The sequence below is a fragment of the Mustelus asterias genome, chromosome 8 (genome assembly GCF_964213995.1).
Source record: "Mustelus asterias chromosome 8, sMusAst1.hap1.1, whole genome shotgun sequence".
Lineage (NCBI taxonomy): Eukaryota > Metazoa > Chordata > Chondrichthyes > Carcharhiniformes > Triakidae > Mustelus > Mustelus asterias.
This window is the reverse complement of record NC_135808.1, coordinates 110,326,052-110,349,352: the sequence shown is the minus strand read 5'-3', so window position 1 is coordinate 110,349,352 and position 23,301 is coordinate 110,326,052. Positions and strand designations below refer to the sequence as shown.

Sequence of the window (23,301 nt, the reverse complement as noted above, 5' to 3'; positions counted from 1 at the left end):
AATTTTTAACCTGGCCAATCAACCTAACCCGCACATCTTTGGACTGTGGGAGGAAACCGGAGCACCCGGAGGAAACCCACGCAGACACGAGGAGAATGTGCAAACTCCACACAGACAGTGACCCGAGCTGGGAATCGAACCCGAGACCCTGGAGCTGTGAAGCAGCAGTGCTAACCACTGTGCTACCGTGCCACCCTTCAGTGCAGCCCTTCTATGCTGAGCACCAGAAGCATCCTCATGGTCCCTGACCTGACTCTGCAGTGCCCACCTCTATCACTGAGGTTGCCAAAGCTCCCGATCTGCGAGTTCACTGATTGGGAATCCACCTATTGTCTTTAATGGGATGGTGAACATGCAAGTGTCCAATTCCGGAGACCAACCTCTGCTGCCAGTAAGGGCCCATCTAACAATCTGGGTAAATTGCAAAGTGGAACACGTTTTGCATTCATGCATGGTCAAGGTGTAATGTTAAAGTAAAAGAAGCAATTAAGGTACTGGCATTTGTTAGTAGAGGAAAGACATGTACAGATGGCATGTTGTATTTGTATAAATCGCTCAGAGTACCAAATACAGTTCTGGTTAACTAATTCAAGGGAAGAAGGTCATTGCTTTTTATGTGAGTATAGAGACCAGGAAGTACAGGAAAATCTCTGTTATCTGGCATTGTCTGGGAGTGGGAGGTGCCGCTTAATCAAGTATACCGGTTAACTGAGATACAAGGCCAGTTCTGCATTTTCATCGAAAAGAACCATGATGATCAGACAGGTGCTGAGGTCTCACGAGGGATGTGGGAGCGCGTGAATCGAGTGAGTGGTGCCGAGGGGAACCGGTGCTGCAGAGTTGTGATCGAGAACATGCCCCCGGCACAGTGGCACCTTTAGCACTGCTGCCTCACAGCGCCAGGGACCCGGGTTCAATTCCGGCCTGTGTGGAGTCTGCACGTTCTGCCCGTGTCTGCGAGGGCTTCCTCCGGGTGCTCCGGTTTCCTCCCAAAGATGTGCAGTTTAGGTGGATTGGCCATGCTAAATTGCCCCTTAGTGTCAAGGGGGACTAGCAGGGCAAATACTAAGGGTTACTGGGATAAGGCCTGGGTGGGATTGTTGTCAGTGCAGGCTCAATGGGCTAAATGGCCTCCTTCTGCACTGTAGGGATTCTATGATTCCATTCCAATTGTTACCAGTGAATTAGACATCTCCAAGCAAATTACAAACCCTACAGACCCAGCATTCCGGTTGATCGAGGATTTCAGGTCACAGAAATTTGACTGTAAAATGATCCCAAAAATCTTAAAATCAAAATTGCAATGTACGGACAGGAGGTTAACCTTGTTCTCTTCAGAAGGAATGAAGCTTTTGAGTTGACCTAGTTGATAGGGAATTCAAACTGTTTCAGGCAAATAGTTCACTCTAATGAAAGGTAGGGATATCAAGAAATAAGAGGAAACAAACTGAAAGTCAATAGGAATTTTGTACAAACTCACCAGCTTTTTGTCCAGGCACCGATGATCTGAATCCTTGTTGGCTAAATAGCATATCAATGAAAAATGTTACTAAAAGAACCCGATTCCTCTTCATGAACATTAACAGCACTCTAACGTTCATAGCAATGATGTAAATGATATAAAACAAGCACAGAAAAACAATGGAGTATCCTCCATTAACTGAATCATAAGCTCTCAAAATCAGATGGGTTGGGCAGCACGGTGGCACAGTGGGTAGCACTGCTGCCTCACAGCTCCAGGGTCCTGGGTTCGATTCCCGGCTTGAGTCACTGTCTGTGCGGAGTTTGCACATTCTCCCCGTGTCTGCGTGGGGTTTCCTCCAGGTGCTCTGGTTTCCTCCCACAGTCCAAAGATGTGTGGGTTAGGCGCATCGAGTCATGCTAAATTGTCCCATAGTGTCCCGGTACGTGTAGATTAGAGGGATTAGCGGGGCAAATATGTGAGATTACGGGGATAGGGCCTGGGTGGGATTGTGGTCGGTGCAGATTCGATGGGCCGAATGGCCTCCTTCTGCACTGTAGGGATTCTATGATTTGGGGTCGGTTCAGAGGTTAAAAATTCTGTGGGCGTGATCTTACTGGCCATTCACGCCACGCTCCCACTGCAGCGAGGTCGGAGATTTTGGTGGCCAGCCAAATCTCTGGTTCACAGCGGTGGGATGGGAAAATCTATTCTATTCCCCTGCAGCAGATTAAAGATACTCTAAACCTTCAAACACATGCTGCAGAATAATTTGGCTACATTTCAAAGCATGTGATTATTCAGAGGATAATGAGAAACAGTACAAATTGTAATTTGATCTACTCCTTTCCAAATGTCTTCTTACTGTCTTGTAAAATACTGCACCCTCGTTCTCTCTCTATAGAAGACAATGCTGCCTTCACAGCACTGTGCGTGGGCCAGGACGAGCAGCAGGGGTGCTTCTTCCATGACCAGAAAACTCTGCAAAGTCTCACAATCTGCCTGCTACCACCCCTCCCTCCCCAGTTACCATCTTGCCCATTCCCCCTGCCTGAAGTGATATTCCCCAAACCTCCCCCTCGCAGCCCAGCATTTTCAGACTTGTATGACAGGCCTCCACACCTACTGGGCCTCCCTCCAACCTTTCAATCAGGCTGGCAGGAAACTAAGAGAAAGGAATGTTGCGTTTTTTAAATGGGAAAGTGGGTCCGAAGGCTGTCAGCTTCAGATTGGTATGGAGAAAGGGGGGGACGGGGGGACGGAGGGGGGGGGGTTGGAAGAGGTGGGTCCGCTGCCAATCTGCTTGAGATCGGTGGGGGGGGGGGGGTGTCCACTGCCACTCTGCCTGAGATCAGTGAAGGGGAAGGGGGATCCACTGCCACTCTGCCTGAGATCAGTGAAGGGGAAGGGGGGTCCACTGCCACTCTGCCTGAGATCAGTGGAGGGGGAAGGTGGGGTCCACTGCCACTCTGCCTGTGATCAAGGGGGGTCCGCTGCCACTCTGCCTGAGATCAGTGGGGGGGGGAAAGGGAGGTCCGCTGCCACTCTGCCCGTGAACAGTGAAGGGAAAGGGGGGTCCACTGCCACTCTGCCTGAGATCAGTGGGGGGGGAAGGGGGGTCCGCTGCCACTCTGCCTGAGATCAGTTGGGGGGGGGGGGGGGGGGGGAGGGCCCACGATCGGTCTGGGTGGCGGGGGTGTGGGGGGATAAGGGGATCAGTAATGTTGTGGGGGTAGGGCAATGACTGTGGGGGCCAGGGGGGAGGCATTATCTGGCCCGGCGGGATGTGGCAGGGAAGCAGTATTCTATCATTTTTTTCTGCGCACGCGCAGTTGGAGGCGCCGATCGGAGCTGCAGGGTTCCGGGTGCGTTAAGCCCCGCGCACAGGTCTGTGCAGCGCGATTCAGAATCGCTGGTATTTTTTCAGGCAGAGTGCGTATGGGGGCACCTCAGAACGGGTTTAAAAGTCAGATCTGAAACACTCCCAGTTTCAAGTCCGCCCTGCACTTAGAATCAAAATGGGTAAAATAGGGCCCCACGTCTTCTGGATTTCCCAACATCAAAACAAATCCCACACCCTGCGCACAGAACTCTACATAGTCACAGGTGGGCTGTTCCATTCCCTCACAGCAGATTGAAGATACTCTAAATCTTCAAACACATGCTGCAGAATAATTTGGCTACCATTCAACGCATGTGATTATTCAGAGGATAATGAGAAACAGTACAAATTGTAACTTGATCTACCCCTTTCCAAATGTCTTATTACTGTCTTGTAAATATTGTACCCTCATTCTCTCTAGAGTTGGGACAGACAATGCCAATATTACAGTCAACGGTCTTTTTAATTTACGGGTAACACCTTTTCACTTTTTTTTAAAAAAACAGTTCTATTGTGGGTGCAACAAAAATGAAAACAGGTGATTCAAAAAGAATCCTCAATCATAGCTGTCCAAAAGAGACAGAAAGCAGGGCAGGGGAAGCAGAGGCACAGTGGTATTGTCACTGGACTAGTAATTCAGAGACCCAGGGTAATGCTCTGGGCACTGGGATTCGAATCCCATCACGGCAGATGGTGAAATTTGAATTCAATAAAAATCTGGAATTAAGAGTCTAATGATGAAACCATTGTCGATTGTCCATCTGGTTCACTAATGTCCTTTAGGGAAGGAAATCTGCCGTCCTTACCTGGTCTGATCTACATGTGACTCCAGAGCCACAGTAATGTGGTTGACTCTCAACTGCCCTCAGGCAACTAGGGATGGGCAACAAATGCTGGCCAGCCAGTGACACCCATGTTCCACGAATGAATAAAAAAAAGTAGGGAAACGTGTACTGCGATTCACCATTCTCCACAAGCCCTGTTCCTGTCATAAAGAAGTACCAGGTACATTCCAGGGAGAGGAAATCAAATGCTAAAATTAACATTAACTACTCTTAAACTTCTTAGTGATCAGCTTGAGGGCATCTGACTCCCGGGTGCTCCAACCAATTTGCACAATTAAGCCTGATGCTGATCTGTATAAGTGTATTTCAGCTGAAGTAGTTAAATGTGTATTGAAATTCGCAAACCCAAAGGGTTTTAGATACTCAGTTGTTGAACACATTCAAGCCAGAGATTGCCATATTTTTGGATAATAAGGGAATTGTTATTTGGGGATAGTCCAGTTCGGTGGAATTAAAGTAGATCGTTCATGTTGATGTTCAGTGGCAAACTCAAAGGGCCAAATGGCCACTCCTGTTCCTATTCTTTATGTTCTTATGGACTCTGAAAGGGTGAAATTTGAAGAATTATACAGGGCAAGGAACTGCAGCAATGGGTTCACAACATGGCAAGGCTGCACCTCATTTCACTGTTGGCTCCTTAGAGCTAATGCAGTTAGCCGTAAAAGCCCATAGGGAGATTCTGTTCCCTGCCAACAGAGGGGAGAAGCTTGCCACAGAGAACAGCAAGACGTGGCGGGACATTGCCAAGGAGGTTAGCAGCAGGAGTATAGTGCCGTACTCCTGGCAAACAATGTTTAATCACCTTGTCAGATCAGGAAAAGGAAATGATATTGCTCACTCTGCCTTCCTAAACCTTCAATCCATTTCTCAAACATGCGTACTTTCAGGGTCACCTATCCCTCCCTCTCAAGGCTTGCTCCCAATCTGGCCAGCTACCACTGACGTGCGCCCTTCATGCAATGTCACAGCCATGCATCAGCAACCTTTCACAAATGCTGTCCATCCATTCACTCGACACATTTCATTTCTCACAGTCATGGGAATCGCCTCTCCCACTTTACAGTAGAAGAGAGGACAGAACACCCAAGGGAGGCAGAGAACCGAAAGTGGACCTCCAGCCAACCCATAGCAGCAGCTGGCGAGGAGGCAGCACTGGAGATAAGCTAGATCTTGGCATGCCTGGCCATTAGAGATGGAGAGAAAGGATACTCCTCCATCTACCTGGTGACATAATGTAATATCACATGGCACACTACACTCACCCATGTTGGCCTGGTGCCAATTGTCAGTGAAATATGATCACATACAGAATGATGACACAACACCTTATCTTGGACTTTCTAAAACACATCTTCCACTATATACCCATCAAATGTCCCACAAGAGGATGAAATCTCCCCGAATGGTCTCCTTCTACACAACAGGGACACTCTGATCCTATGAAATCCATTTACTTTTTTTTTTAGGTCATTACTAGCCCCCTCCCTCCCCATCACCCCCACTCCCCCGCGAGCTTTGTGAGATCCTAGCGGTAAGAGGACTATTAGGAAATCACCCATATTAACGTGAATACAATTTTAGTTGACCAAAAGGAAAAATAATTGATGCATTTTTACCTTAGTCGTTTCCCAGTGGGCTTGAAGCCACAGATTCCACAAAACGCAGCTGGAACGCGGATGCTGCCACCGATATCACTTCCGATGCCAAGAATGGAACCACCAGCTGTGATCAGGGCCGCCTCTCCACCAGATGACCCACCTGGCGTACGCGTGTTATCATGCGGGTTGAGAGTTTGCCCAAATATAGGATTACTGCACTCGTAGCTTTAGCAAAGAACAAATCATCATTTTTATCATGAATTGTTTCATATTTCCCTGCCTTTCCTACGTTTTGATTCCTTGCAACAGTTAATACACCAAAAGAGGAGGTCAGCCCCTTTCTGGAAGGAACATGGGTTGGCATGGAGGGTACGCGGGGACATTGGGGTGGATGAGCTACGAGTTGCCATGGGGTCTACAAGGGACCATGGGGCTGGGTGGTGGGCATGAGTTGGTATGAGCGCTTGGAAGTATCATGGGGAGTGAATGAAGGGTGACGGGATGTGAGGGTCAGAGGAACTAACATGTTACCAAACTGGGAAGACGTCCCAGAGAATGGAGAAGGATCTTTTAACCAGACCGAGGCAGCATTCTGCTGCCCATGGCTGACCTGACCTGCTTCCGGAAGCAACAGAACCAATCCCACACCTGTACCCACACCTCCAGGGCAAAGATCATGCCATCTGGAACAACTTCTATCAAAGAAAGTGTGGCAAGCCATGGAATTTCCCAACTCAAAGCCACTCACCTTGAGAGCGAAAATCAGCCTTGCTTCAGATTGCTCCAAAAGTTGTATGATCATGTGCAGTTTTATTAATGTACAAAATGTACAGATGTGCAGATGTAGCACAGGGTAATTGATGTTGCGTGGGGGAATTTTTTTATGATTCATTTGTGGGACATGGCCGTCGATGGCTGGCCAGCATTTATTTGCCTATCCCTAGTTGCCCTTGAACTGATGGCTTGCTGGGCCATTTCAGATGGCAGTTGAGAGTCAACCACATTGCTGTGGCAGATTTCCTTCCCTAAGGGACATGCCATGTGGCAAGTTCAAATGTCTAGTTTGAATGTTGGTGAACGGATGAATGCAAAACGAATGGGTGAGTGAACATAAGAACATATGAAACATGAGTAGGTGTAAGCCATTCAGCATTCCAGCCCACTCCATCATTCATGGCTAATCTTCTACCACAACACCATTCTCCTGTCCTATTCCCATATCCCTTGATGTTTTTAATATCTAGAAATCTATCAATCTCAGGCTTGATTATACTCGATGATTAAGCCTCCAGAGTCCTCTGGGCAGAGAATTCCAAAGATTCACCCCCCTCTGAGTGAAGAAATTCCTCCTCATCTCATATGAATATCTGAACAAGGAGCAGGAGGAGGCCATTCAGCCCCTCAAGCCTGCTCTGCCATTCAATAAGATCATGGCTGATCTGATGATAACCTTGAATCTCCACCCCACCCGCCCTCAATAACCTATCACCCCCTTTGCTTACCAACAATCCACCCTCTACTTAAAAATGCATTTTCAGGAAGAGAGTTCCAAAGGCTTGCTCCTCTCCAAGTGAAAAAAGTTCACCTCATCTTAAATGGGTGACCTTGTAGTTTTAAACAGTGACCCCCTAATTCTAAATTCTTCCACAAGATGAAACAGCCTCTCCAGATCTACCCTGTCACGATCCCTCAGGATCTCAAAGGTTTTGGTCAAGTTTTTAAAAATTCATTAATGGGTTGTGGACATCGCCGGATCAGCCAGTATTTGTTGTCCATCCCTAATTGTCCTTGAGCTGAGTGGCTTGCTAGGCTGCTTCAGAAGGCATTTAAGAGTCAGTCTTCTCTCCGCTGACCAACTAGCTACAGTCTTTTTCTCTGTGAGACATCCCTCTCTTTGTAAAGTACATCCATTGGTTCCCTTTTATCCATAACATGTTGCTTCCTCAAAAAACTCCAAAAGTTGGTTAAACATGATTTCCCTTTCACAAAGCCATATCGACTCCATCTGATTACCTTCAGCTTATCCAAGTGCCCTACTGTAACTTCTTTAATAATAGCTTCTAACATTTTCCCTGTCAAGCTAACTGACCTGTAGTTTCCTGCTTTCTGCCTCCCTCCATTTTTGAATAACAGTTACATTTGCTGTCTTCCAATCTAATGGGACCTTCCCAGAATCTAGGGAGTTTTACAAGGGAAGAAAGAACAAAGAAAAGTACAGCACAGGATGGTGGCACAGTGGTTAGCACTGCTGCCTCACAGTGGTTAGCACTGCTGCCTCACAGCACCAGGGACCCGGGTTCGATTCCGAGCTTGGGTCACTGTCTGTGTGGAGTTTGCACGTTCTCCCCGTGTCCGCGTGGATTTCCTCCGGGTGCTCCGGTTTCCTTCCACAGTCCAAAGATGTGCAGATTAGGTAGATTGGCCATGCTAAATTCTCCCGCAGTGTCAGGGCAATATGAGGGGTTATGGGAGAGAGGGCCTGGATGGGATTGTGGTTGGAGCAGACTCAATGGGCTGAATGGCTCCTTCTGCACTGTAGGGATTCTATAAAGAACAGGCCCTTCGGCCCTCCAGGCCTGTGCCGATCATGATGCCCTACTAAACCAAAATATATATTTTTTTAATTAAAATAGCATCGGCTATCTCACTAGCCACTTCCTTCACGACCCTAAGATGAAATCCATCTCAGTCCTCAATGATCTGTCCCTTATCCTGAAAGTCTGCCCCCTGGTTCTAGACACCCAACCAAGACAAACATCCTTCCCACATCTTCCTATTGATCCCTATAAGAATTATATACATTTGAATGCTCTTTTGGCCAAGATCAAGCGTAGGATGAAGCCCGAGATCGGGTCTAACGCCTGTTCTTATCAGCTTGGATCTAGAGTGTCTCTTTTGTGGGGAACATCAACTGGATTCAATTTGAATTTGAATTGTTTTCTGGAGCAAGCAAGGACTTGGATCAAGGGCTTGCCCTGTCCACTTTGTACTTTGGCTTTGTGAAAGGATTTCTTTCTTTAAAAGTATGTTTGAATGAGATCACCTCTCATTCTTCTAAACGCCAAAGAATTGATGATTGAGTGAATGGGGTAGGATTGCAGGGTGGGTGAGGTAAGTATGCAAGTGGCTAGAGTGGCGGCTGAGTGAGCAGGCAGGTGGGTGAGTGGATAGTTAGACTGGTAGGGATAGGCAGATCTGAGGGGGAAGTCAGGCTGGGTCAGATGGGCAGTAGGGTGGTAGTCAGGTCTAGTTAGTTGAGTAGTGGTTGTGAGGAGGTTGAGAGGGGGAGCCAGGTTGGATTGAGGGGGTGGGGAGTGGTCATGAGGGGTGGTCAAGTGGCGGAGGAGGGGGGGGGTGGAGTTGTAGACTCAGTGTAACCCCCTGGTAACCACAAGACTGACCCCCTCAAATCACTCACATTAGATTTTTGTTCTCTAACATTTCCTGAGCAACTATCCAGGTAAGTACTTTGGAACTGTCCAAAGCCTTTGTCTAATTCGGGGTCAGAGATATTCATGGAGGGTCCCGAGGAGCAGCAGAATTGCCCATCAGAAGCTCAAACCTCCCGGGCAATTCCCTCAGAGGACAGCCAACCCGGAGACTCAAAGATTTGGGCCAGTGTTTTAGAATGTTTCAAATTCCAAGGTAGACTAGAGCAGTGAAGAGGGTCATGTGATCTGTTTCAAGTTCTACATGACAACAAACCTGTGGGGCTTGGTTACCATGGAGACTGGAAAGGTGAGGGGCTGGTGGAGGGGTGGTCCAGGTTGGGACTTGCTGAGATCAGCAAATTGTTCACACGGCGGCATGGTAGCACAGTGGTTAGCACTGCTGCTTCACAGCTCCAGGGACCTGGGTTCGATTCCCAGCTTGGGTCACTGTCTGTGTGGAGTTTGCACATTCTCCTCGTGTCTGCGTGGGTTTCCTCCGGGTGCTCCGGTTTCCTCCCACAGTCCAAAGATGTGCGGGTTAGGTTGATTGGCCAAGCTAAAATTGCCCTTAGTGTCCTGGGATGTGCAGGTTAGAGGGATTAGTGGGTAAATATGTAGGGATATGGGGGTAGGGCCTGGGTGGGATTGTGGTCGGTGCAGACTCGATGGGCCGAATGGCCTCTTTCTGTGCTGTAGGGATTCTAAGATTTCTAAGAGACGGCACGGTGGCACAGTGGTTAGCACTGCTACCTCACAGCACCCGGGACCCGGGTTCAATTCCCGACTTGGGTCACTGTCTGTGTGGAGTCTGCACGTTCTCCCTGTGTCTGCGTGTGTTTCTTCTGGGTGCTCCGGTTTCCTTCCACAGTGCGAAAGACATGCTGGCTAGATGTATTGGCCATATTAAATTCTCCCTCAGTGTACCTGAACAGGTGTCACTCGGGGATTTTCACAGTAACTTCATTGCAGTGTTAATGTAAACCTACCTGTGCGCTTATAACGTAAATTTAAACAATTGAAAACAAAGGGAGGAACCACCGGGCTGACTCTGGATAAACTTGCTGGCTCAGAGTTTTTTAGATATAAAAGAAAGAGAGAAAGTGAGAGATGTCTCACAGAGACAAAGGCTGTAGCTAGTTGGGCAGCAGCGAGGAGAAGGCTGTGAACTACCAGGCAGGGAGGGAGAGAGGACAGTATCTGGTCAAAAAATCAGACTCTGGCAATCTAAAGGCTCTGGGAGATTTGGCCTGGTGAGGCCTGGAGAAGAAAACACTGGAGGTGCTTTCCTGCTGAAAGTCGGTACAAGAGTTCTCCGGAGAATTAGGTAGAAGACCTAAAAGACACCGGATACTATGACTCAGTGAACCAGGGAGATGAGAACACATTGGAAGTGACTATGGACTGTTTCCTAAAATAGGAATAATCCTGTGAAGAGGGTGTAGTAAACTGTGGGTCACTTGTCTGTGGAACGTTCTTCCCCAAAGAGCAGTGGAGGCTGGGTCATTGAATACTTTTAAGACTAAAATTAGATAGATTCTTAATTGATGAGGGAGTCAAAAGGAATGGGGACTAGACAAGAAAATAGATTGTGGCCATAATAAAATCAGCCATGATCTTATCAAACGGTAAAGAAGGCTCAAGGGGATCAACGGCCGACTCCTGCTCCTAATTTGTATGTTCATTCATGCTCATTGGGGTTTCGGTTATGTTAAGACATTAATACGTTCTGTTTCCTGCAGTTTGGAGTATAAATTGCTTACTTGATAATATTTAGTTGTTCTGGCTTTTAGAATTCTGTTACAGTATACAAGTCTTAAAACTTGAAACCTTGATGTGCTATTTCTTTAAGCTAACACTGAGAATTTAAATCTCTTGTTTGAAGGTATCACTCTCTTTGGGGATCGTAACAAGGTCATTGCCATAATCTAACTCATGACAATTTCATAGCCCACTTCCCTCCCACCGTGATACACAAAATGTTACAGTTACCACACAAAGAACTAAATTGCCAAATTGGACCAAGATGTTAAAAAGGAAATTTGGAGATTTAATGTAATATAATAAGATCTTAATTTATTCAGTCACCTTAAAGTAATGACTTTACTCCTAGATATTTATTTAGATTTGTTTTAAGTTGTGCTGAGTTTTAAATATCTTTCAAGTTTTTAATGAGGTTTTCAGATTGTTGTAGGTTTTTTAGGTGTCTGTCAGATCCGAGGAAATCGTTGTGCAGACAGATTCAGAATTGAACATATGGTGGCACAGTGGTTAGCACTGCTGCCTCACAGCACCAAGGACCCGGGTTCAATTCCAGCCTCGTCTGTGTGGAGTTTGCATGTTCCACCCAAGTCTGTGTGAGTATCATTCGGGTGCTCTGGTTTCCTCCCACAGTCCAAAGATGCGCGGGTTAGGTTGATTGGCTATGCTAAATTGTCCCTTAGTGTCAGGGAGACTAATTAGGGTAAATAGGTGGGACTATGGGGCTAGGGCCTGGGTGGGTTTGTGGTAGGTGCAGATTTGATGGGTCGAATGGTCTCATTCTGCACTGTAGGGATTGTATGATTATATTTTTAAAATTCAGTGAGATTAAACTGCACTGTCCAGCCCCACTACAAGGCACACACTTTTCTTGCAGGCAACATTTCACTTCTCATCATCTTTCCAATTATATGCCACATTTTTCGTAAGCAGGAAAGAATTTTGATTGCTCCATTCTGGTTTGGATCATTGTCCTGTGCGTTTTGCTGAATTCTGGCTGAACGAGATCTCTCTCACACTGAGTGACTTGGACATAGCCTGCAATAGGTTTTTCTTAAAATCATTTATGTACAACCAAGACTTTGTGATATGTAACAATAATACTCTTTGGCCAGAATTTTCCGGCTATTCATGCCAGCGAGATTCTCTGGTCCCGCTGCAATAAATGGAAATTTGGTCACGCGCCAAATTCTCCATCCTCACTTCCCCGTTTTGAAGGGGTACCCAAGAAGGTAGATGAGGGCAGTGCAGTTGATGTTATCTACATGGACTTTAGCAAGGCCTTTGACAAGGTACCGCATGGTAGGTTGTTGCATAAGGTTAAATCTCACAGGATCCAGGGTGAGGTAGCTAAATGGATACAAAATTGGCTTGATGACAGAATGATGTGGAGATGCTGGCGTTGAACTGGGGTAAACACAGATGACAGAAGCCAGAGGGTGGTTGTAGAGAGTTGTTTTTCAAACTGGAGGCCTGTGACCAGCAGTGTGCCTCAGGGATCGGTGCTGGGTCCACTGTTATTTGTCATTTATATTTGGATGAGGATTTAGTAGGCATGGTTAGTAAGTTTGCAGATGACACCAAGATTGGTGGCAAAATGGACAGTGAAGAAGGGTATCTAGGATTGCAATGGGATTTTGATCAATTGGGCCAGTGGGCTGACGAATGGCAGATGGAGTTTAATTTAGATAAATGCGAGGTGATGCATTTTGGTAGACCGAACCAGGACAGGACTTACTCAGTTAATGGTAGAGTGTTGGGGAGAGTTACAGAACAAAGAGATCTTGGGGTGCAGATTCATAGCTTCTCAAAAGTGGAGTCACAGATGGACAGAGTGGTGTAGAAGGCATTCGGCATGCTTGGTTTCATTGGTCAGAATACTGAATACTGGAGTTGGGACGTCTTGTTGAAGTTGTACAAGACATTGATAAGGCCACACTTGGAATACTGTGTACAGTTCTGGTCACCCTATTATAGAAAAGATATTATTAAACTAGAAAGAGTGCAGAAAAGATTTACTAGGATGCCACCGGGACTTGATGGTTTGAGTTATAAAGAGAGGCTGGATAGACTGGGACTTTTTTCTCTGGAGCGTTGGAGGCTTAGGGGTGATCTTATAGAGGTCTATAAAATAATGAGGGGCATAAATCAGCAAGATAGTCAATATCTTTTCCCAAAGGTAGGGAAGTCTAAAACTAGAGAGCATAGGTTTAAGGTGAGAGAGAAGAGATACAAAAGGGGCAATTTTTTCACACAGAGGATGGTGAGTGTCTTGAATAAGTTGCCAGAGGTAGTAGTAGAGGCGGGTACAGTTTTGTCTTTTAAAAAACGTTTAGGCAGTTACACGGGTAAGATGGGTATAGAGGGATATGGGCCAAACGTGGGCAATTGGGATTAGTTTAGGGGTTAAAAAGGGGCAGCATGGACAAGTTGGGCCAAAGGGCCTGTTTCCATGCTGTAAACCTCTATGACTTTATTTACAGGCGTAACCAGGCTCTAACTGTAGCTGAACAGTATATTACCTTAGCATGGACTGAGGGACATTAGTTTTCACAAACGGGATAGCCCCTTGTTTCTTCAGCACTTGCACCAAGACGCTGTCCTCCGTTGCAGGCTGCTGTAAGAACGTCCTAAGTCCACAAGTTGAATCATGACCCTGTGTTAAAAAATTAAAATGCTTTTTGATAAAGAATACATCTTTCCTATTTTACTTGTGTGATGGCATAAACCACTAAAATTCATAACTGAATATAATGACGATTTTTGCTTCCTGACTCGCTTCGTTAGGGCAGAGGTCTGACAAAACACATTTGCACTCTGCTTGGGGAAACGAGAATCTGTCTGGATTTTCAGGTGTTTAGCAGTGGCCTCAGTTTCCGAAGCGCACACGTGCCCTATTTTAGGAGTCTGTGGGTAACTGTTGCCTCCAGTTTCTCTTGTTATTTGCACAGCAGTGAACCCTGAAGAAAGTTAGGAGAAAAGTACGATAGAGCCCTCGCATCTCACTTCTATTGCTTCCCCAAGCCTGTGTCTGGTCAATGCACAAACACAACTTGAAGGATCCACAAGAATTCCCTAAGCAATACGAACAGGAAAGGACCTATTCATGTGGAAGTCTGCCCCTTTTCACTCATTTCCACCAATAGGGAAAGGAATATCACAGCCATTAAGATCCAATTCTACAGTCATTATAATCACTGGTATTGTCTCTGAACCACAATGCAAATCACTTCCACATCAGCGGAAGTGCCTCACTTGGGCAAGAACAAACATACCTCTTCTCAACTCTTTACAACAGGCTTGTCCATCTGGGTGGGGACACATTTTCATATTTTTCCTTACGCAAGCAAATTTCAGAAAGCTAAGGTTTGGCAAAACAATTTAGATGAGCACTTGAAACACAATAGCATACAAGGCAATGTACCAAGTGCTGGAAAATGGGATTAGAATCGATAAGGTGCTTGATGAGCAGCACAGGCACGATGGGCCGAAAGGCCTCTTTCTGCACTGTAAAGCTCTATGACATTGACATTCAAATTTCCATTCAATGTCAATGAATTGAATTTCAAAAAAATGTTGAGGTTAATGGGAAAGAAACAATTGCTGGAGAAATGTGAAGCAATATCATAGCAACAAATTGTTGAGTTAAAAAGCAATAAGCTAAAAAGGAAATTAGCAAAGCTAAAACAGTACATGAGAAAGCTTTGGCAGGTTAAGATCAAGTGAGAGAGCAGGTGCAATGCCTGTTCTTGTCAGCTTGGATCCAGTATGTCTCTTTTTTGGGGACCATGAATTGGGTTCAATTTGAATTGGTTTTTGGAGCAAGCAATGAGATGGAATAAGGGTTTACTCTGTCTATTCTGCACAGTGGCTTTGTAACTTTGAGAAAGGATTTTTCTTTAAAAAGAGCAAAAGAATAAATCTGATCCCTTGCGCAATCCCAATTTTAATTCCACCACCATTGGTTTGGCTCTACCCTATGAAATCCCCACCCTAAACCTCTCCACTTCCTCTCATAAGACACTGATTAATACCCTCCTCGTTGTCCATATCCATGGCTCATTGTCAAATCCTCCTATAAAAGTACCTTGGGAAATTTTATTAATTGGGCTAGGCTACATAAATGTAAGTTGTTGCAAAGAAACAACAAACTTCTTGAAGTGATTGTCATTAGATTTGATAGCATTAACTCACCCACTGTTGTTACAAATGGACAAACTCGCCACTTCCTGCAAAGTCTTATGTTTTCAACTCAGCCAAGTTTACCTTTTTCTGCTCCCTTCTCTCCCCAACCAATTTTATCACTCTCAGCAGCCTGCCATATTGCAGTTGCATCTTTACCCTTTTCCCAACGTACTTTCAGACCTAGTTATCTCCTCTATCAGTTGAGTTTCTACCTTGTAGTTAACATTGTCCTTAATGCTGACAGGGATCCCATATAGAAGTCCTTTCTTATTCTCACGGAGATCCTGGAGCTGTGCTTGGCAGCCTGGAAGAAAATCGGTGAGGCAGTTCAGCTGCTTAGTGACTTCCAAGGCCTTCAAAAGAAGAAATGTACAAATCTGGCATGACAAAGCAACTACAAAATCATTTCATTCTTTTTTATTTGCTCATAGCATTAGAGTATCACTGATGAGGCCAGTATTTATTGTCCATCCCTAATTGCCCTTGAAAAAATTGGTGAATCGCCTTCTTCAACCATGTGGGTGTAGGTACACCCACAGTGCTGTTAAGAAGGAAGTTCAAGGCGTTTGACCCAGCAATAGTGAAGAAACGGCAATATAGTTCAGTTGGGATGGTGTGTGACTTGGATGGGAATTTGCAGGTTGTAGTGTTCCCATGCTTCTATTGCTCTTGTTCTTCTGGGTGGTGGAGATTGCAGATTTGGAAGGTGCTGTCAAAGGATACTTGGCAAGTTGCTGCAGTGCATCTCATGGGGGATACACACTGCTGCCACTGTGCATCAGTGGTGGAGGAAGTGAATGTTTGATGGATGGGGTGCCAATCAATGGGCTGGATGGTGTCAAGTTTCTGGGGTATAGCTGAAGCTGCATTCACCCAGGCAAATGGCGAATCCAACACCCCAACTGAGATCGACAGACTGGAGAACAAACCTGGAATCTTGCTGATTGTGTGATCCAGCACTATCCCCACCGCCCCAGGACACTGCCCCCATCGCACTGCCTACTGCCCCCCTCCCCACCATCCCTGGCTACTGGCACAGGGCTACACTAAGCCACTGAGCCATGGGGGGGGGGGGGGAGCGGAGTTATGAAAAATAAAATATAATTGAAGACGGGAATGGGTTAATGAACTTGTTAACACAGAGACCAGCATTGAGACCCGAACTCTGTAATATTTAGAGATTTGTGAGAAGAGCTCATTGTTTTCGTGTCTGTAAAGTTTGTTTTCATGTATCCAAACCAGATAAGAGATACAGCTGTCCTTGCTGTGGTATGCAACCGTATGATTTTCCCAGCTAGTATAAGCTAAGCAGAATCAGCTAAGCTAGACTCCATTTTATATTATGTACCTTTGTTTAACACGGTGGAGCTGACAGGTATGCCTTCTGTGATCGTATAATAATGGATTCATATATATTCATTATATACCATTTCATCCTTATCGATATAAATTGTTATATAGGCCCCTGTATTTTAGTTAACCTGTTTATGCAAACTTATAATCTTGTGTAACGGATAAACAACGCACAGGTGGCGACAAAACAGATATTCGCAGCCTCAAGATGGCCACGGTTACACGGGAAAGACGGAACAGCCGAGACAGCAATAATCGTGGGAAGATGAGGACAAAGAACAAAACAAAGAACAATACAGCACAGGAACAGGCCCTTCGGCCCTCCAAGCCCGCGCCGCTCCCTGATCCCAACTAGACCATTCTTTTGTATCCCTCCATTCCCAGTCCGTTCATGTGGCTATCTAGATAAGTCTTAAACGTTCCCAGTGTGTCTGCCTCCACCACCTTGCCCGGCAGCGCATTCCAGGTCCCCACCACCCTCTAGAGGACGTGACCAGGGGCGAAAATATATGTATAAATATTGCTCTTGACCTGTATTCAGTAAGAAGTCTGGGAGAGCGTGTTAGGGATCGGACTTCTTCCACAATTGTGAAAATAAACCACTGTACTTTGACTCACGACTAGTCTCAGGAGGTATTATTTTACCTACAACAATAATCAAACCAGCTTATTTTTCAGGCACTTGAGGCCGGTGTTTTACAACCTCGCTTGGGCGAGGCTCATAAAATCCCGCCTGAGCCCAAGGGAGAATTCCCTTCTGCGAGCCTCGCCCGCCCCGGGTTCTCTTACTCACTTAACCATGAATCTTTTAACCATGTGGTTGTAAGGCATGCCATTCAAAAAGGCATTTTCATACCTTCTCCATGTAAGCATGCAACACGGCATCAGGGGGAAGAGAATCGTCCTGCAATTGTTTATGCAGCTCCAGGAGAGAGAGCGACAGAATAGATTCAGTGTCTCTAGATCTGCCCTGAGAAGAGAAAGTTTGAATTAAAATGTCAGAAACACTGTTCACGCAATGCAACTTTGTTGCTACATTGAATTTAAAAATTGCTTGAAAAAAGTGACTGGGTCCCAGGTTCAATTCCTGACCTGTGCTAAATTATCTAATTTCAATGAGGATGTTATAGTTGAATATAGTACAGTAAAATATATGGTACAATAACATGTATAGCATAGAGATCCCCGGCGCTAGGAAGAGGAAAATATACTTATAGATTAGGAGCAGGAGTAGGTCACTCAGCCCATCGAGTCTACCACGCCGTTTAATAAGATCATGTGGAGTTGTGACCCCCAACTCCACATTCCCGCCTACCCCCGATAACATTTCATCCCCTTAGAATCCCTACAGTGCAGAAGGAGGCTATTCGGCCCATCGAGCCTGCACCGACCACAATCCCACCCAGGCTCTATCCCCGTGACCCCACATACCTACCCTGCTAATCCCCCTGACACTAAGAGACAATTTAGCATGGCCAATCAACCTAACCCACACATCTTTGGATTGTGAGAGGAAACCCAGAAAGGGAGAAATACACTGGGACAAAGTGCAAACTCCACACAGACAGGGACCTGAGGCTGGAATTGAACCCGGGTCCCTGGCGCTGTGAAGCAGCAGTGTTAACCGCTGTGCATCCGTGCCGCCCTTGTTTAACAAGAATCTATCGAGCTCTATCTTTAAAATATTCAAAGACTCTCCTTCCGCTGTCTTTTGGGAAAAAGAGTTCTAAAGACTCTTGACCATCAAGAGAATAAAAACGTCTCCTCCGTCGTCTTAAATGAGTGACCCCATATTTTTAAACCAGCGGAAAGGGGGGCAATCAGGGCTCCCCAGGGGGTCGGCCGGTGGGGGGGTGGTGCCCCGGACATGGATACTCTCGCAGTGCAAGCCTGTGCCCCCTGGCACTGCCCAAGGGGGGGGGGACGCACACACACACACACACACACACACACACACACGCACGCAGACCAGACGCACACACACACACGCAGGCAGACGCACACACACACACGCAGGCAGACGCACACACACACACGCAGGCAGACGCACACACACACGCAGGCAGACGCACACACACACGCAGGCAGACGCACACACACACGCAGGCAGACGCACACACACACGCAGGCAGACGCACACACACACGCAGGCAGACGCACACACACACGCAGGCAGACGCACACACACACGCAGGCAGACGCACACACACACGCAGGCAGACGCACACACACACGCAGGCAGACGCACACACACACGCAGGCAGACGCACACACACACGCAGGCAGACGCACACACACACGCAGGCAGACGCACACACACACGCAGGCAGACACAGGCAGACACACACACACACACACGCACGCAGGCAGACACACACGCAGGCAGACACAGGCAGACACACACACACACACGCACGCAGGCAGACACACACGCAGGCAGACACACACGCAGGCAGACACACACGCAGGCAGACACACACGCACGCAGGCAGACACACACGCACGCAGGCAGACACACACGCACGCAGGCAGACACACACGCACGCAGGCAGACACACACGCACGCAGGCAGACACACACGCACGCAGGCAGACACACACACACGCAGGCAGACACACACACACGCACACAGGCAGACACACACACACGCACACAGGCAGACACACACACGCACACAGGCAGACACACACACACACAGGCAGACACACACACACACAGGCAGACACACACACACACAGGCAGACACACACACACAGGCAGACACACACACACACAGGCAGACACACACACACACAGGCAGACACACACACACACACACGCAGGCAGACACACACACGCAGGCAGACACACACACGCAGGCAGACACACACACGCAGGCAGACACACACACGCAGGCAGACACACACACGCAGGCAGACACACACACGCAGGCAGACACACACACGCAGGCAGACACACACACACACACACGCACGCAGGCAGCCACACACACACAGGCAGGCAGACACACACACAGGCAGACACACACACACACACGCAGGCAGGCAGACACACACACACACGCAGGCAGGCAGACACACACACACACGCAGGCAGGCAGACACACACACACACACGCAGGCAGGCAGACACACACACACACACAGGCAGGCAGACACACACACACACAGACGCACACACACACACAGGCAGACACACACACACACAGGCAGACACACACACACACAGGCAGACACACACACACACAGGCAGACACACACACACAGGCAGACACACACACACACACACAGGCAGACACACACACACACACACAGGCAGACACACACACACACAGGCAGACACACACACACACAGGCAGACACACACACACACAGGCAGACACACACACACACAGGCAGACACACACACACAGGCAGACACACACACACAGGCAGACACACACACACAGGCAGACACACACACACACACAGGCAGACACACACACACACAGGCAGACACACACACACACAGGCAGACACACACACACACAGGCAGACACAGACAGGCGGACACACACACAGGCAGGCAGGCAGACACACACAGGCAGACACACACACAGGCAGACACACACACACTGGCAGACACACACACACTGGCAGACACACACACACACGCAGGTAGACACACACACCACACAGGCAGGCAGACACACACACAGGCAGACACACACACTCACAGGCAGACACACACACACGCAGGCAGGCAGACACACACACACAGGCAGGCAGGCAGACACACACACACACACACAGGCAGGCAGGCAGACACACACACACACAGGCAGACACACACACACACAGGCAGACACACACACACACAGGCAGACACACACACACACAGGCAGACACACACACACACAGGCAGACACACACACACACAGGCAGACACACACACACACAGGCAGACACACACACACACACACAGGCAGACACACACACACACACACAGGCAGACACACACACACACACACAGGCAGACACACACACACACACAGGCAGACACACACACGCAGGCAGGCAGGCACACACACACAGACAGGCAGGCAGAGGCACACACACACAGAGGCAGGCAGACACACACAGGCAGACAGACACACACACAGGCAGACAGACACACACACAGGCAGACAGACACACACACACACGCAGGCAGGCAGGCAGGCAGACACACACACACAGAGGCAGGCAGACACCCACACACACACAGGCAGGCAGACACACACAGGCAGACACACACAGAGGCAGAGACACACACCCTGAGGTACCACAGCCCCCAGAGCCTATCCTCGAGCAGAATCCGGGCTGTCCGATCCTCCACACACAATGTTAACCCCAGTTCCGCATTCTCATTCTAACTGGCAGCATTGAAAGTGACCCTTCAAATGCAGGTAGAAACGAGAGGAAAGTCGCGGAAATACAGGAAATTAGAGCAAATAACAGAATTCGCGCGATAAATGTCTGATTTATTGTAAAAAAAAACATGCGATAGCGAGAAGGCAGCCCATTTTACACCAACTGTAACATCTTTCCAAATGTCACTGATGCACTGGGCTGCTGACAGTCACACATTTACACTAAGGCCACAAAGTCAAGATTGACCCTGGACACTGCTACAGCCAGATAGCAGCTCCCGGTCAGTACCGGGGGTGAGAATGTGTCACCAGATTCATAGCGGGAAGATTACAGAGACACATCTGCTTCTAGTTCACTGATTGAAGGCTCACAACCTAATACCCAACACGATGGGGTTAGCGGTTTCTGATTTTACTCTGTACAACAACACTGGATTTGTTCTGTCCAGTGAACCTTGGTGATCCAGTCCTCGGGCTTACCGACTCTTTAAACGCCAGCACAGCTCTCTCCATCGCGCTCAGCGCTTTCTTCCTGTTTGCTCGAGCCTTTTCCAACTCCGCAACACAGCTCCTTCTTTCCATCCATCCCGACAGCTTAAACAACACGACCGTGCAGCAGATTAAACCGGGGACTGCCTGGTACAGTTTGGGTGGCAGCGCCAATTCAGTCCCCAGCCAAGAGGACATATCCAGCAATGATTTCCTCCACACCAGCTCACACAACACCGATCTCCAGCCAGCTCTGCTGGGCAGGACTGCTCTTAAACCCCGACGTGGAATCACGCCACAAATGGATTGTGATCATCCGATTGTAATACAAATCTTCTCCAGTGAACCTTGTCAGACTGACAGCAGAAGGTAGTCACATATACACCCTTGGTCATAGAGTCATAGAGGTTTACAGCATGGAAACAGGCCCTTCGGCCCAACTTGTCCATGCTGCCCCTTTTTTTTAAACCCCGAAACTAGTCCCAATTGCCTGCATTTGGCCCATATCCCTCTATACCCATTTTACCAAGTAACTGTCTAAATGTTTTTTAAAAGACAAAATTGTCCCCGCCTCTACTACTACCTCTGGCAGCTTGTTCCAGACACTCACCACCCTCTGTGTGAAAAAATTGCCCCTCTGGAGACTTCTGTATCTCCTCCCTCTCATAGAATCATAGTATCATAGAAACCCTTTGAGGCCATTTGGCCTAGCGAGTTTGCACCGACCACAATCCCACCCAGGCCCTACCCCCATATCCCTACATATTTACCCACTAATTCCCCTAATCTATGCATCTCAGGACACTAAGGGGCAATTTTAGCATGGCCAATCAACCTAACCCGCACATCTTTGGACTCTCACCTCTGCCCTCTAGTTTTCGACTCCCCTACCTTTGGGAAAAGATATTGACTATCTAACGGATCTATACCCCTCATTATTTTATCGACCTCTATAAGATCACCCAGAGAAAAAAGTCCCAGTCTATCCAGCCTCTCCTTATAACTCAAACCATCAAGTCCCGGTAGCATCCTCGTAAATCTTTTCTGCACTCTTTCTAATTTAATAATATCCTTTCTATAATAGGGTGACCAGAACTGTGTACAGTATTCCAAGTGTGGCCTTACCAATATCTTGTTTAATAATATCCTTTCTATAATAGGGTGACCAGAATTGCACACAATATTCCAAGTGTGGCCTTACCAATGTCTTGTACAATTTCAACAAGACGTCCCAACTCCTGTATTCAATGTTCAGACCGATGAAACCAAGCATGCCGAATGCCTTCTTCACCACTCTGTCCACCTGTGACTCCACTTTCAAGGAGCTATGAAGACGTACCCCTAGATCTCTTTGTTCTGTAACTCTCCCCAACGCCCTACCATTAACTGAGTAAGTCCTGCCCTGGTTCAATCTACCAAAATGCATCACCTCGCATTTGTCTAAATTAAACTCCATCTGCCATTTATCAGCCCACTGGCCCAATTGATCAAGACCCTGTTGCGATCATAGAGTCATAGAGGTTAACAGCATGGAAACAGGCCCTTCGGCCCAACTTGTCCATGCCGCCCTTATTTTTTTTTAAACCCCTAAACTAATCTCAAGATCCCGCCGAAATTGGAGATAACCTTCCTCACTGTCCACCATGCCACCAATCTTGGTGTCATCTGCAAACTTACTAACCATGCCCCCTATACTCTCATCCAAATCATTAATATAAATGATAAATAACAGTGGGCCCAGCACTGGTCCCTGAGGCACACCGCTGGTCACAGGCCTCGAGTTTGAAAAATAACTCTCTACAACCACCCTCTGGCTTCTGTCAAGAAGCCAATTTTGTATTCATTTAGATACCTCACCCTGGATCCCGTGAGATTTAACTTTATGCAACAACCTACCATGCAGTACAT

General features: G+C 47.4%; 1 protein-coding gene across 1 annotated transcript in view; it reads right to left on the bottom strand.

Moving 5' to 3' along the window:
- The window catches only part of faah (fatty acid amide hydrolase), a 56,412-nt gene extending 34,676 nt beyond the window's left edge, over positions 1 to 21,736 (bottom strand). The window contains exons 1-6 of the mRNA XM_078218727.1: positions 21,385 to 21,736; positions 17,371 to 17,484; positions 15,374 to 15,514; positions 13,499 to 13,632; positions 5,806 to 6,012; positions 1,481 to 1,521 (exon numbers count right to left, since the gene is read on the bottom strand). Of these exons, the coding sequence (XP_078074853.1) occupies positions 1,481 to 1,521; positions 5,806 to 6,012; positions 13,499 to 13,632; positions 15,374 to 15,514; positions 17,371 to 17,484; positions 21,385 to 21,591 (844 nt within the window). The 5' untranslated portion in view covers positions 21,592 to 21,736. The remainder of the gene's footprint in view (positions 1 to 1,480; positions 1,522 to 5,805; positions 6,013 to 13,498; positions 13,633 to 15,373; positions 15,515 to 17,370; positions 17,485 to 21,384) is intronic.
- Positions 21,737 to 23,301: the final 1,565 nt, after the last annotated feature.